Source organism: Nyctereutes procyonoides, unplaced genomic scaffold (assembly GCF_905146905.1).
Source record: "Nyctereutes procyonoides isolate TBG_1078 unplaced genomic scaffold, NYPRO_anot_genome, whole genome shotgun sequence".
Classification (NCBI taxonomy): Eukaryota; Metazoa; Chordata; class Mammalia; order Carnivora; family Canidae; genus Nyctereutes; species Nyctereutes procyonoides.
In genome coordinates, this window is record NW_026575031.1 from 9639457 (window position 1) to 9653468 (window position 14012).

General features: G+C 37.6%; 1 protein-coding gene across 3 annotated transcripts in view; it reads left to right on the plus strand.

The window, feature by feature from the left end:
* Window positions 1-13957, plus strand: part of TMEM62 (transmembrane protein 62) — a 46976-nt gene extending 33019 nt beyond the window's left edge. For all 3 annotated transcript variants that reach the window (XM_055316817.1, XM_055316816.1, XM_055316818.1), the window contains 5 exons: window positions 2520-2633; window positions 4597-4681; window positions 8194-8298; window positions 10297-10415; window positions 13106-13957. In XM_055316817.1, coding sequence (XP_055172792.1) covers window positions 2520-2633; window positions 4597-4681; window positions 8194-8298; window positions 10297-10415; window positions 13106-13432 — 750 coding nt within the window. In that variant the 3' untranslated portion in view covers window positions 13433-13957. The remainder of the gene's footprint in view (window positions 1-2519; window positions 2634-4596; window positions 4682-8193; window positions 8299-10296; window positions 10416-13105) is intronic.
* The last annotated feature ends 55 nt before the right edge of the window (window positions 13958-14012 follow it).

A 14012-nucleotide genomic window follows, 5' to 3' on the forward strand; every position in this document is an offset into this window, starting at 1 on the left:
AGGTCCCATACCAAACTTCTGAATCAGAAATTCTGGAGATGGGACCCAATAACCTGTTTCAACAGTGCATCCTGGTGATTCTGATGTGCACTAGATTTGAGGACCAGAACTTTAGATTATTGTGTCTACTTTGCTAATTGAAAGAGCAGACTCCCAAAATCTCTATCTCAAAATTAAAGACAATCTCTGCTTTAAAACAGAAATGCATAATTTAAAGTAGGAACATTTTGAGCAATAAAAGTTTGATAAACATAAGTACAAGTTCTTTTTGCTATTTTAAACCTTGTATGGGGATCCCTGGGTGGCGCAGCGGCTTGGCGCCTGCCTTTGGCCTAGGGCGCGATCCTGGAGACACGGGATCAAATCCCACGTCGGGCTCCCTGCATGGAGCCTACTTCTCCCTCTGCCTGTGTCTCTGCCTCTCTGTCTCTCTCTGTGTGACTATCATGAATAAATAAAATCTTTAAAAAAATAAAAAATAAACCTTGTATGATGGGGAAATTTAAAAATATATGCAAGCTATAGTGCTATAATGAATTCCCATGTATCCATTAGCCAACTTTAGCAGTGATGAACTCATGACCAATCTTGTTTCATCTATACCGCTGCACCATGAATGTTGTTCCATCTGTAATATGATAATATATATCCCTAAAAGAACTATTTTTAAAAATGTAACCATAATATCCTAACACACCTAAAAATCTATAGTAACTCTTAATATTCAACTATCCAGCTACTGTTCAGTTTTCCCAATTAAATGTATATATATATGTGTGTGAGTATATATATTGCATGTGGTTGATTCAAATCAGAATCCATACAAGGCTCTAATACTGTGTTTAGCTGATTTGTCTCTTTAGTCTTTTTAAATCTACAGGTTCTCTCTCATCTCTCCTTTTTTTTTTCTTTGTAAGTTATTTGCTTTGGAAACTGGATCTTTTATCCTATAGTTTTCTGTATTCTAGATTTATGTTGTTTACATTCATGTTGTATCATTTAACATGTTCCTCTATCCCTCTAGTTTCTGTAATTTGTAGTTAGATTAGGAGTTTGATCAGTTTTGAGTCTTTTTTGTCAGGAATACTTCATTTGGTATTTTATGCTTTATCAGAAGCCTGTGATAATCTGGTTGTCTCTCATTTAGTAATGTTAGGATTGACCATTGTATTCAGGTGTTGTTAATTTTATCCAGTGGTGTGCTTGTAAATATCAACCAGCTTGGGCATGTTTGAAGGGGGAATCCAGGTATGTTGTGTTTCCCTGCTTTATTACAATTTCCATAGTATAAATATTTTTTACCATAGCTGGTTTTAAGCTACCAACACATCAACTGGCCTGCAAAATTCCTGAAAATTTAAGAATTGGCTTTTATGAGCCTGTCAAACCAGCTCCAGCACACTGCTGGCTTTTCCCTCCGTTCGTTATGAAGTACCTAATCAGCTTTTCTGAAGGGTTTCTAGCAGCTATTGATGGCCTTGGCCTAGATCTGTTATTTCATTAGAGTTATAAAATGGTGGTATTCAAATTGGCACTCCTTATAAAAGGAGTATTAATTAGAATAGTTCCATAAAGAAAAATTTTCCCTTATCTATTTGGTACCCAGATATAGAAGTACATAGAGGAAAAGTGGGATAAATTTTTAATTCTTCCCCCACCCTCCATTTTTTAAACCAATTTTCAGAATAATGAGTTGCTTCTCTAGCATCTGCCAAAGGTAATCAAATGAATCTTTTATTTTTAGTGTCATTATGAATTTAAAAAATTTAAAAATATTTATATTTGGTGTGTTTTAATCCATTGCATTTATATTTTTAATGCTCAAGTTGCACCTTTGGCTAGTGGGAACTCTCCAAGTTGGCCACTGTCTTTGGATATAATCCCAGTAGTCTGTTAGTTTTCTTGCTTTCTGGTATGAAGATATTCTGAGCTCTTCCTGTGTATTTCTTGTTAAGAACTGAAATCCGCTATCTCTAAAGAGCACTGATCTTGTAGTGAGAAATTTTATTTTGAGAGTATGATCTGGGCACTAGACCAGCTGGCTCATTGCTTTTGGGTTTGATACTATTTTTAGGTCTTTTCAGTGAGCTGAGGAAAAATACAAATTTTCTTTAAGAGAAATACATTGTGAATACACAATTCAAATTTTACAGGGTTTAAAAGAAGTTATATTTAAAGTGCTTATAATAATGAAAGCACTTAAATGAAAAAATAAAGTCGGGATCCCTGGGTGGCGCAGCGGTTTGGCGCCTGCCTTTGGCCCAGGGCGCGATCCTGGAGACCCGGGATCGAATCCCACATCGGGATCCCGGTGCATGGAGCCTGCTTCTCCCTCTGCCTGTGTCTCTGCCTCTCTCTCTTTCTCTCTCTGTGACTATCATAAATAAATAAAATTTTAAAAAAATTTTTTTAAAAAGAAAAAGCCAATCAGAGATAGCTAACAAATGTTACTGGAAACTTAATCTTGGAACATTATATATATAAATATGCATGACAGTCACTGCTGTGTTTATAACTAGGATTCTGCTGGAAGAAGTAAGAGTGTTCACCACATATTTTCTGTTCAAGAGGATATTCATCTCAGATTTGATCCCCTGGCATCATTTATTCTCCTTACCGACCACTGCATCGTGGTAAGTAAATTCAACTTTAGATTAGGTCCAAAGTTGTAATATAATCACATGGTGAGAAAGACAAATCTTATAAAACTTAGTTATTTGTCTAGAAGAATAAAATGCTTTAAAGTGATTTGAATTAAAAGAAGTAGAGGCATTGACAAGTAATACCTGTTTTGGAACCTGGTTCTTTTTTTTTTTAAGATTTTATTTATTCATGAGAGACAGAGAGAGAGAAAGGCAGAGACACAGGCAGAGGGAGAAGCAGGCTTCATGCAGGGAGCTTGATGTTGGGACTTGATCCCGGGTCCCCAGGATCATGCCCTGGGCTGCAAGGCGGCGCTAAACCACTGAGCCACCCTGGGCTGCCCTGGAACCTGGTTCTAGCCAATACCATAAAACCAGGATAACTAAGGGAATTATAGGAACTGTGTAAAATTGGATTAAGGATCTTTTAAAACTAATATCTCTTTCTTCATAAACAGTACATGCTTAATGTAGAAAACTTGGAAAATTTAGAAATAAGGTAAAATCAGCCCCACATTATTTTATCACACTACGTATTATAATCATTGTATTTGTCATTATGACACTCTTTATTTTTTTCTCATATATATTGGTATATGAAGTTTTAATATAAAATAATAATTTTCATTCTCTTTCAATCTTTCATTCTCTCTGATTTTTTCCACCAAGGAATTTGTTTTGACTATTTTCTGACATCAATTTATTTTTTATAACATGATGCTTATTGGCATAAATATACCTTCATTTAACTATTTACCTATTGTTGGACATTTATTTCCAATTTTTCCCTCTACTATATAAATTCTGCTTGCAACTAAAAATCATTGTTTTTTGGGATAAATTCCTAGAAGTGAATTGTTGGATGAAAGAGTGGGCACATTATTTCCATATACTTTCTTATATAATTATATAAATTATTTGTTATTTATTATATTCATTGTTTTTAATCTGTCCTCATTCAAATTTTAGCTCAATGAGGGCAGTGATCTTGTCCTGTATGCCTAAGACAGAGTAGGCCCTCAAATAAATATTGCTTGAATGAAAAATGGGTAATTTTAAAAATCATTTTTGATATGCACTGTCAAATCATTTTCCAGAGAAGCTTGGCAATTTATACTCTATTTCCCTCATATCTCATCTATTTGGGTATTGACATAAAACACACCAAAGAGACACACTGATGTTGAGAAGAAAATTTAAGCCTCCTTTAATTTCACCTTCCAGACATAGCTTTACTATGTATCTTCACAGACTTACAATGTAAATTTATTATTATTTTAACTTACTTTTATTAACAATGTGATTAAGCTTTTTAGAAATATGACTAAAGGGCATTTGTATCTCAGTTTTACAAGTTTCTTTTGTGTCATTTATTTTTCTTTTGGAGTTTTTTAGTAGTCACCTAGATCAGGCTAAATCATTCTGATTTAGCAGGGTGAGATGGGACCTGAGAGTCTGCATTCCTAACAGACACAAGGTGATCCCAATGATCTGGGGTCCATACTTTGAGAAACTAGAACCTAGCTTATGTCTCTTCACTGTGAGTTAATCTCTAAGTGAATGCCGCTCTGATGGAGAAAGCAAAAGAAAATGCAGTCTCAGTTCCTTCAGCCTGCAGTGTACTCTACTGTTTTTCTTTACTCTTATACAACCTATAATAAAACTAACTATACTTTTAGTACAGGGAAGGTGAACTGTTTTAATTTGATCACTTTATGTAACTATAAATTACTTTGTTTCAATATTGGTCTAAGTATCCAAATCCTGAAAGAGTAATGCTGAGGCAATTTACAATTTTCTTTTTTAGTGGATCAATTGTTTGATTCTCTCTGGTCATTTATTTTTCTTACTTTGTCATTCTGGTAATGATGTCATTTCCATTTTTGTTAATGAAGCCATTTTAAAAACCTTAACTGAATGTATCTCTTTCATAGTAACATTGATTTCTCTGCAGGCCCGGGTCCTTTTTGTGATAATTGTGCTGATCCAGCTCAGCATTCTCATTACTTTTAGGTATCGAGGATATCCAGAGCATAAAGGTTAGTCATGGTTCGTTTTATTTTTAGAAGACTTCATTTTAAAATGTCACATAATGTCTTATTACTAAATAATAAATATCAATATAAATTGTCCTTGCTTGAGCTCTGTGAGATGGATTCTTCAAACTTATTACACTTTTTCCACAACACTCAATCTTTTTTTATGGTACATTGCAATAATATGAAGTTCAACCATAAATGGGAAAATTGCAATATAGCTCAAAATGACCAGATATCTCTGCCAGGTATTAAAGATCCTTCATAATTGGGTCCTATATTTCAGCCTAGATAATTTTCCACTGTTCCTTACACACACCATACTCATTTTGCTTCTGTGCTTTTGCTTTGAGGCTGTTATCTCTAAGTTATTTTTCTAAACTTATCTAAATCTTAGCCTCTTGTAGGGCTCACCTCAAACCCTCTTTTCCCATACCATTCTGTTCACCCCTTCCAGGGCATAATGAGCTCTTGCTTCTCTGAATTCCTGTAGTCCTTCCTGACCATTAATGCCATACTTGGCCAGTCACCTTGCTTTACATAATCACTTCAAATGTATATATACATTTTCTCCTCAACCGGACTGTAAGTTCTTCAATAGAAGCACTTGTTTTCTACTTCTTTCCTGTTTTTCATAGCACCCAGCACTGGTATGTGCATAACAGACAATAAATACATGTTTAATAAATTTTCCATATCCTTTCCTGGCTTGGATGAAATCTCTGGGATCAGGGACTGATTATAGGGGAGGGAAGTGCTGTAGCAATAACTAAATGGTAAAATGGCTAACTACAGAGGAAATATACACATTCTCCTGAATGTTTTCTTGCCTATATATATTTTTGCAAATTCTATGAAGGAGTTCAAGAAGCATTATTGCACACATATATGTTCTTGCATATAATGTAAATAAATAAATGTTTAAGGGCAGACCCCAGCTTCATTCTGTTGGGATATCAATATCTTTGTGTAGGTATTTAAAATTTACAACATATTTTTACCTGCACTATCTCACTTAATCCTTACAGCAATCCTGTGAAATAGGTATTATTGTCCCTATTTTAAAGATTAGGACACTGAGGACTGGGGAGTTTGTGAAGGTTGTTCAAAGTCTTATTTCTAATAAGACATAAAAGAGAGACTCAAAACCTAAGTCTTCTGACCCCAGGTCAGTTCTTTTCTTTAAATAGCACTTCTCAAATTTGACTGTCTTAGAATCCCCTGGGAAACTTTTAAAATTCTGGTGTCAACACACCACCCTAGATCACATCAGAATCTCTAGGGGTAGGACCTAGGCATCAGTATTTTATAAAGCTCCCCAGATGATTCCAATGGGCAGTCAAGGCTGAGATGTTCAGCTCTGACTAAAGCAGTGTTTCTCAGTCCTGGCTGCTTAGAATCACCTGGGTTCAGGCTAAGCTCCCCCTCTCCCTCAGGCTAATTAAATCAGAATCTCTGGGGAGTGAGACCTGAGCTTGAGTATTTTCTTAGAGATCCCCCAGGTTATTCTAACATGGAGCCAAAATAGAAGATCACATTTAAAATTTATGCTTAAACTTTAAAGCATAGTTGCCTCCAAGGCTAAAGGATTATTTATTTAATAAATAATAATTATTGGGGCACCTGGGTGGGTGAGTCAGTTAAGCATCTACCTTCAGCTCAGGTCATGATCCCACAGTCCTGGGATCAAGCCCCTTGTCAGGCTTCCCTGTTGGTGGGTAATCTGCTTCTCCCTCTGCCTCTGCCTGCCCTGCCCCTTGTGCTCTTTCTCTCTCATAAATAAATAAAATCTTAAAAAAAAATTATAGGTGGATATGTAGATGAATACTTTGAGAAGTACCAGACTAGAACATGAAGAAATCTGAGAGGAATGAGTAGCAAGGATATAAAAAAATGGGAAATGTCATGCATTATTAGATTTTGTACAAAATTAACTGTCAGCAGCCTGCATGGTGTTTTAGGTACAAAAGAAATATGCTGGCCTACTAGGAAAAACATAACTATTGAACTTATGTCAGGCTATCTTTCATTGGGGCCAGTTCTTTCAATATCTTTCAATACCACTAGTGTTGCTCAGTGTGTACTGAGCATCCTGTCATAGTCTTCTGCTGACTGGTTTCTGACCAGCCATGCACATGAGTGAAATGGCTAGCAGGGGCTGAGGATCTGTGATACTTTATTCTGCGGCCACAGAATGGAGCTGCTCTGTGTGAAGCCCATATGCTTGACATTTTGGGCACTACATTTTAAGAGATGTTAATTTGAAGGAATCTCTTTAGGAATCCCTTTCAGTTGGAGTAAGATGATAGCTGTGAGTTAAGAGCTATGTCACATATGGGAAAGGAATATTGGATAGATATTCATACTTAAGATTAGACTGGAGGAATTTTGATACTTTGATATACTTTTGATATATTGTGATATACCATTTGGAAATTTGTGCGTTTGGATAGTAAATCCCATAGAAAACAGAGACTTTGAGCGCAGCACTAGATTTCAAATCTACATGTGTTTAATCCTTAAAAAGTGTGTGTGTGTGTGTGTGTGCGCACATTCACGTCTCCCAACTACACCTTACTTTGAACTTCCTACCCTCTGCAATTATAAGTGAACTGCCTTATCAGGATTCTTGCCAATTTCTGAATTTAAAGTGATGTCATCTGGGATCCCTGGGTGGCACAGTGGTTTGGCGCCTGCCTTTGGCCCGGGACACAATCCTGGAGACCCAGGATCGAATCCCACGTCCGGCTCCCAGTGCATGGAGCCTGCTTCTCCCTCTGCCTCTTTCTGTGTGACTATCATAGATAAATAAAAAAATTTTTAAAAAAATTGATGTCATCTGTATAGTTACCATATAACAAAAGATTTGCTGAATATAGAGTAGATAGCCCATAGAAGTCTTCTAGAAAATGTTATAAAGAAATTGAACTGGGATGCCTGGGTGGCTCAGCGGTTGAGTGTCTGCCTTTGGCTCAGGGGTGAACCTAGAGTCCGGGGAGCGAGTTCCACATCAGGCTTCGTGCATGGAGCCTGCTTCTCCCTCAGCCTATGTCTCTGCCTCTCTCTCTCTCTCTCTCTTCTCTTCTCTCTCTCTCTCTCTCTCTCTCTGTATTTTTCATGAATAAATAAATAAAATATTAAAAAAAAATAAATTGAAGTTTGTCATTCAGAGAAAGACAAATACATGATTTCATTCATATGTGGAATTTAAAAGACAAAACAAATGAACATAAGGAAAGGGAAGGAAAAATAAAATAAGATGAAATCAGAGAGGGAGACAAACCAACATAAGAGACTCTTAACTCTAGGAAACAAACTGAGGTTTGCAGGAGGGGTGGTGGGTGGGGGATGTGGTAACTGGTGATGGGCGTGAAGGAGGGCACTTGATGTAATAAGCACTGAGTATTATATGCAACTGACAAATCACTAAACTCTACCTCTGAAACTAATTTTTTAAAAAAGAAATTGAACTTTGCATGTGCTCACTAGAATTTTTTCAAATTTATTCTGTTTAGGGTCTCCAGGATTTATAAATTTGACCTCATTCTCCCTCCACGTCCTGAGCAAACTAAACATCTTCTACTACTCTGTGTTGTTGTTAACCGTATATACAGCACTGGGTAAGTCAATTAGGAAATCTGAGATTGTGCAGAATTCTGCCAAAGGATATATATGGAGAATTTTGACATGTCTTTTGCGGGTATAATGAATGGCACATGGTTTCTGCATAAGTCATTTCCTGGAATATAGTGTCGGGAAATAAAGTCCCTTCCTAACATGTTTAAAGGACATTTAGTTGACCTGAGTTAACTTAAGCTGAGAAGACCATTAAAGAATTAGTATGTGTGTACAGAGCAGCCTTCTTCAACTACTTTAAAGTTTTATCCTTTATTTCATCACACTTTTTTATTTTCTTCATTACTTTAGCAGAATCTGTGATTATCTTCTGTGTTTATTATCTCCTCCCTCATTAGAATATCCATTGAGGTCTTGTCTGTCTTGTTCATCTCTTTGCCTAGCACTAACCACAATGCCTAGCATGAGTTCAGTGAATATTTACTTAATATATGCATCTTAAAAACTCAGCTGAAAAAAAACAGAAACAGATGAACAGTGAGTTCAGGCATATCCAAGTTCTTTTGTTATATTATTATATTTAATACTTAGTTTAGCCACTTATGCAAGCAGGAAGCACTGTGAATCTGTTTTTAAAGCTTTTTACTAATGTTCCTTAGTGACTAAAAGTCAGGAGTAGATTAGCCTACTTGTTGCTTAGTCTTTGTCTTGAAATTTTATTCTACCTCAGAACTTTTCTTTGCTCATTTGTAACTCCCACCGGAGAACAGAAAGCAATTAGATAAAAAGTGTAACACTCTACAATTCTGTGTACCAGGCTATCACAGATGGCCCTTTGGAGATCAGTTCCCTTGTTAGAAGATAGGTTGAAACTATTTTAGACACTTGCCTTACACTACAAGGTAAAAGCACATGATTTGGTTCCTGGCTGTAAAAGAAACATAACATTAAAAGGACCGAAGTTGCTCCATGTTTCACAGTTGAAACTTACAAGGAGAACACTTTTTTAGACTGTGTATCCAGTGGAGGTTATATAATAACATCTGAGAAAATTACCTATGACTTTTTAAAGCTGAACCTCATTCTTCAGCAAATGATACAGTATATATTTGCATTTTGAGGAAAGAAGTCTTGACTGGCCATTAATCACTCCTGACAATATAGTAGTTCCAGAAATCTGGACACTAAGAAGGGCAGTAAATAATAGGGAGGAGAGGAAAGTCATTCTGACATTCTAAATGGAAAATTAAAGAAGCAAGTTAAATTTTGTACATGTTAACCTCAAGTGTGTAGTTAATGTACAAAGTAATAACTTGGGTCAATAAGAAAAGATCAGAATACTTTCATTAATATTAATAAAAAAGAGGGCAGCCCGGGTGGCTCAGTGGTTTAGTGCTGCCTTCAGCCCAGGGCGTGATCCTGGAGTCCCAGGATCGAGTCCCACATCGGGCTCCCTGCATGAAGTCTGCTTCTCCCTCTGCCTGTGTCTCTGCCTCTCTCTCTCTCTCTCTCTCTCTCTCTCTCTCTCTCTCTCTCTCTGTCTCTCACAAATAAATAAATGAAAATCTTAAAAAAAAATTAATAAGAAAGAGAAGTACATTTTAGATGCACTAAAGATGAAAGTGGTTGAAGTTTTATTGCTTAAAGGAGTAAATATCAGTTATCTGGAAAATTAATTTCCATAGAATACCTCTTTGCTTCTTAAAGGAAATGTTAATGCATTGTATTGAGATTATTATTGCAGCAGAATCTTCTAAAGTTTCTGAACGTATTCTGAACTGTTTCTGGAATCTGTTCAGGTACAGCATGTACTCAGATGATTCTATAATTAGACAAAAGTGGAGCAAAGGAGCAAGTAGTTGGTTAGCTGGGACATATGGTGCAACATAGAGATTAGTAAAGAAGAAAAATTATGCCAATAAAATACCTATCAATGACTATTCTCATACTTCTTTGTTATCCCTATAAATGCACCTTGTGATGTATATAGTCAGAATCATAGTTATTTCATCTTCTCCCTTCCTTCCCATTGCCTCTTTCAGGACCCTGGTTTGTTGGTGAGATCACTAAAGGCAAATGGGGTTGCTGCTTTTCCTTTGGGATATTTGTTGATGGACATTTCCTACAAGGCAGCCTAACATTTGTAGTTGGAATTCTGCAGGTAAGAAATCAGAAATGGAATATAAGAATACCTTGACCTTTTGGACTAATTGCATAACAGTTATGAATTAAATCCAGAGCATCAAACTAAACACCATAGATCATATTTCCTGATTTACTGGCAGGGCAATCTTTAACATTTGATGTTTTGTTTGTTTTTCCAGTGCTTCCTAAGCTCTTTCTTCCACCACTCTCTCATAAACATCTAAGATGCATTTTGGCAGGAAGGCTTTATAAAAAATGAAAGGTTTCTGTCTTTGTAGTTTGTTTTACTGTGCTTTTCCATTGATAAAAAATAAAATAAGGGACTTATAGTAGAATAAATAAGTAGGGATCCCTGGGTGGCGCAGCGGTTTGGCGCCTGCCTTTGGCCCAGGGCACGATCCTGGAGACCCAGGATCGAATCCCATGTCGGGCTCCCGGTGCATGGAGCCTGCTTCTCCCTCTGCCTGTGTCTCTGCCTCTCTCTCTCTCTCTCTGTATGACTATCGTAAATAAATAAAAAAAAAATTTAAAAAAAAAAATAATAAGTAAACCAAAATTTATCATAATAATGAAGAAAGAAAATGTTAGGTTTACATGTGGATTAAGATTCCTTTAAAAGAAACACACAGGGGCTCCTGCGTAGCTCTGTTGATTAAGCGTCTGTCTTTGGCTCAGGTCATGACCTCAGGGTCCTGGGATCGAGCCCTGCATCGGCCTCCCTGCTCAGTGTGGAGTCAGCATCTCCCTCTCCTGCTGCTAGTGCTCTCTTTCTCTCTCTCAAATAAGTAAATAAAATCTTAAAAAAAAAATTAAAACAAAAAACTGCTCTATAGCAAATCTGGGTACATAGGTTTGAAAAGTATTTACCGAGTGATGTATTTTACTCACCTAATGGGACTAAGGTACTAAAATCTCAGGTGATGATCTCATGTTTGGGAAGAGATCTGAAAACATTGTTCAGAATGAGTTCACAGCCTCATAACAGGGCAGTAAAAGATGATCAGCAGGTTAAGAGACACATAGGGAAAACTTCTGGCTAGTAAACATTGACCACAGACCAGAACATTCTCTGTATAGCAGCATTTTATATGTGAGTAGGTCCTGAGCCTGGCTGAGTTTTCTATTATGTAAATGGAGGCTGTCTCAGGAGTACTCTATGCCAAATAAAACCTGGGCCTTACTAAAAGGTGGGGTTTATGTTCATATTTTAATAAATACTATATACCACTAGTGGATTTTATGTATCATCTAGGCCCAGGGCTCCCAAATGTGTTATCTCTGCCCTCCTTTCTGCACTTCAAATGCCTATATATCCAACTGCCATTTCACATCTTCCCTTAGATATCTCAATATTTGTGTAATAGGACCTTTAGTTTCTATTCCAAACCTGTTCGTCCCCCAGTTCTTTCCAATTTCAATAAGTTTTTCTAGGATATATCTTTAATGTTTCCCTTTCCCTCCAATACCTGATAATCTAATTCATTAGCAAGTAATACCCTGTTTGATCTCTCTCCAATGCATATCTTGAATCCACCATTTCTTTCCATCTGTTTCCACCACGCTAGTCCAATTTATAATTGTTTCTTGTCTGGGCTACTGCAGGAACTCCAGACTTGTCTTCCCACTGCTGTTCTTTCATCCCTACTGTCTGCCACAGAGCATCCACTCTTGTCCTTTTAAAACCTTAATTGGCTCACTCCTCAGCTTGAAATCCTTTAAGCAGAGCAGTGACATGATCTGGGTCTTGCTGACTGCCTCAGTTTCCACCTGGCTCATCATGTTCCAGGCTCATGGGCCTTAAATAGACCAAGGCCTCTCCCACCTCAAGGGTTTTTATATATTTCTTCTGCCTGGAATGCACTTCCTTCCATGGAGTCATTCCTGTTCTTCAGGCCTCAGAGAACCCATCTCTCACTTATCCTCTTATGACCCAGTTATTTCCTTCATTGGAATTTATCACAATCTATAGTAACCTTTTGTCTTTATTATTATTATTTTTGTCTCCTCTCTTTTAGAATGTAAGCTCTATGATGCATGCTTTCTGAGTATTTACCACTGTGTCCTTAGCCTAGAGCCTAGCACAGTGCCTGCCGTGTAATGGGCACACAGTAATTATGTTGTGAATGGATGTATGAATCATACAGCAGCTAAGCTTAGATTATAACTTAAAGCTTTTGATTCATATTCTAGTACCTATCATGCTACTTCAGCTAAAAATACAGAGATAATGGGGGTCCCTGGTTGGTTTAGTTGGTGGAGCGTATGCCTCTTGATCTTGGGGTCCTGAGTTCGAGCCCATGTGTGGTTTAGTTTACTTAAAATGAAAAAAATTTAATAAAAAAGAGAGATGAGAAAAAATTATTGATACCTAAGTCCCCCCTTCACTCTGCCAAAAAGAAGTGTGTGTGGTGTGTGTGTGTGTATACATATATTCAATTTATTTCTACCTTACACATTAATGAGGGCCTCAACATAAATGATACCTACTTTTAAGATGAACTAAAGGACTCAGGCAAATTCACAACTAACTATAAGTCACCTCTTGTGAGTGTTATAAGCAAGTGTGACTGAAGCATAAAGAATCAAAGAGTTAACCTCCGAGACAGAGCAGCATATTTTTAGGAGTCGCCAATAATATGTTAATGAGACCTGACCCTCTAAAGTCTTACTAATAAGCTAATGGTTCTGTTCTGCTTCTCTTTCCAGCTGGTATTTTTTAACATACCCTTGATGGCTTACCTGTGTTGGAGCTTGCTGCAGCGGTGCTGTGGTCACAACTTCCGGTCTCATCTCCATCAAGGAAAATACTTGAAAATTATACCTGTTCACCTACTTATGTTACTGCTATACATCTGGCAGATTTATTCCTGCTACTTTCTTCATGTGACATACGGCACTTTAGCTTTCTTCTTCTCCCCTTTGCGGACCTGGTTGACACTGTTGACACCTGTTATCATTCATTGTGTGTGGACTCTGAACTCTACTGAGCTTGGAACCTTCATGGCACAGTTAAAAAGCCACCTGAGCTCCTGAAGGCCTTGTCTCACCATCCACCTCTTTGGCCCAGGCCTCTGCCCCAGCAGCAGGTGGAAGGCCAGTGATGGTGGGCAAGCTTCAGGGAGCTGCTGCACCCTGGACACCTGGGAGTTGAGTGGGATTACCCACTACTGATTCCTACAGAATGGACTGCAGAAAAATCTCTAAATAATGCCATGATTCCTTCCTTCTCCAAGAAGGCAGAGGATTGATTTACTTTTATTCAGAGAAAGTCCTAATCAGGAGATCCACAGGTCAGGGACTGGGTGTGTGTATGGGAGTATCAGAAGCCCATTGTATTTTTTATGGTTACCTCGTGTAAAGTACCTAGCACAGTATGTGGAATTCAGCAGCCCACAAGGGTGCCACGTTGGGGGCAGGGAAGCAATGTGAACTTGGGCCCTACCTTGACTACCCTTGAGATAATTAGCTCAGGTCTACGTTTCCCTCAGGGTAATGGGTTCTCTGCTTCTTTAGGTGGGGTGCTTTCAGCTAATCAAATAAATGAATGATGAATAAGAACTCTGACTGGGCCTTGCGTCTGTGGGCGGGAGGAGGCGTGGCCGGGACTCTCGGG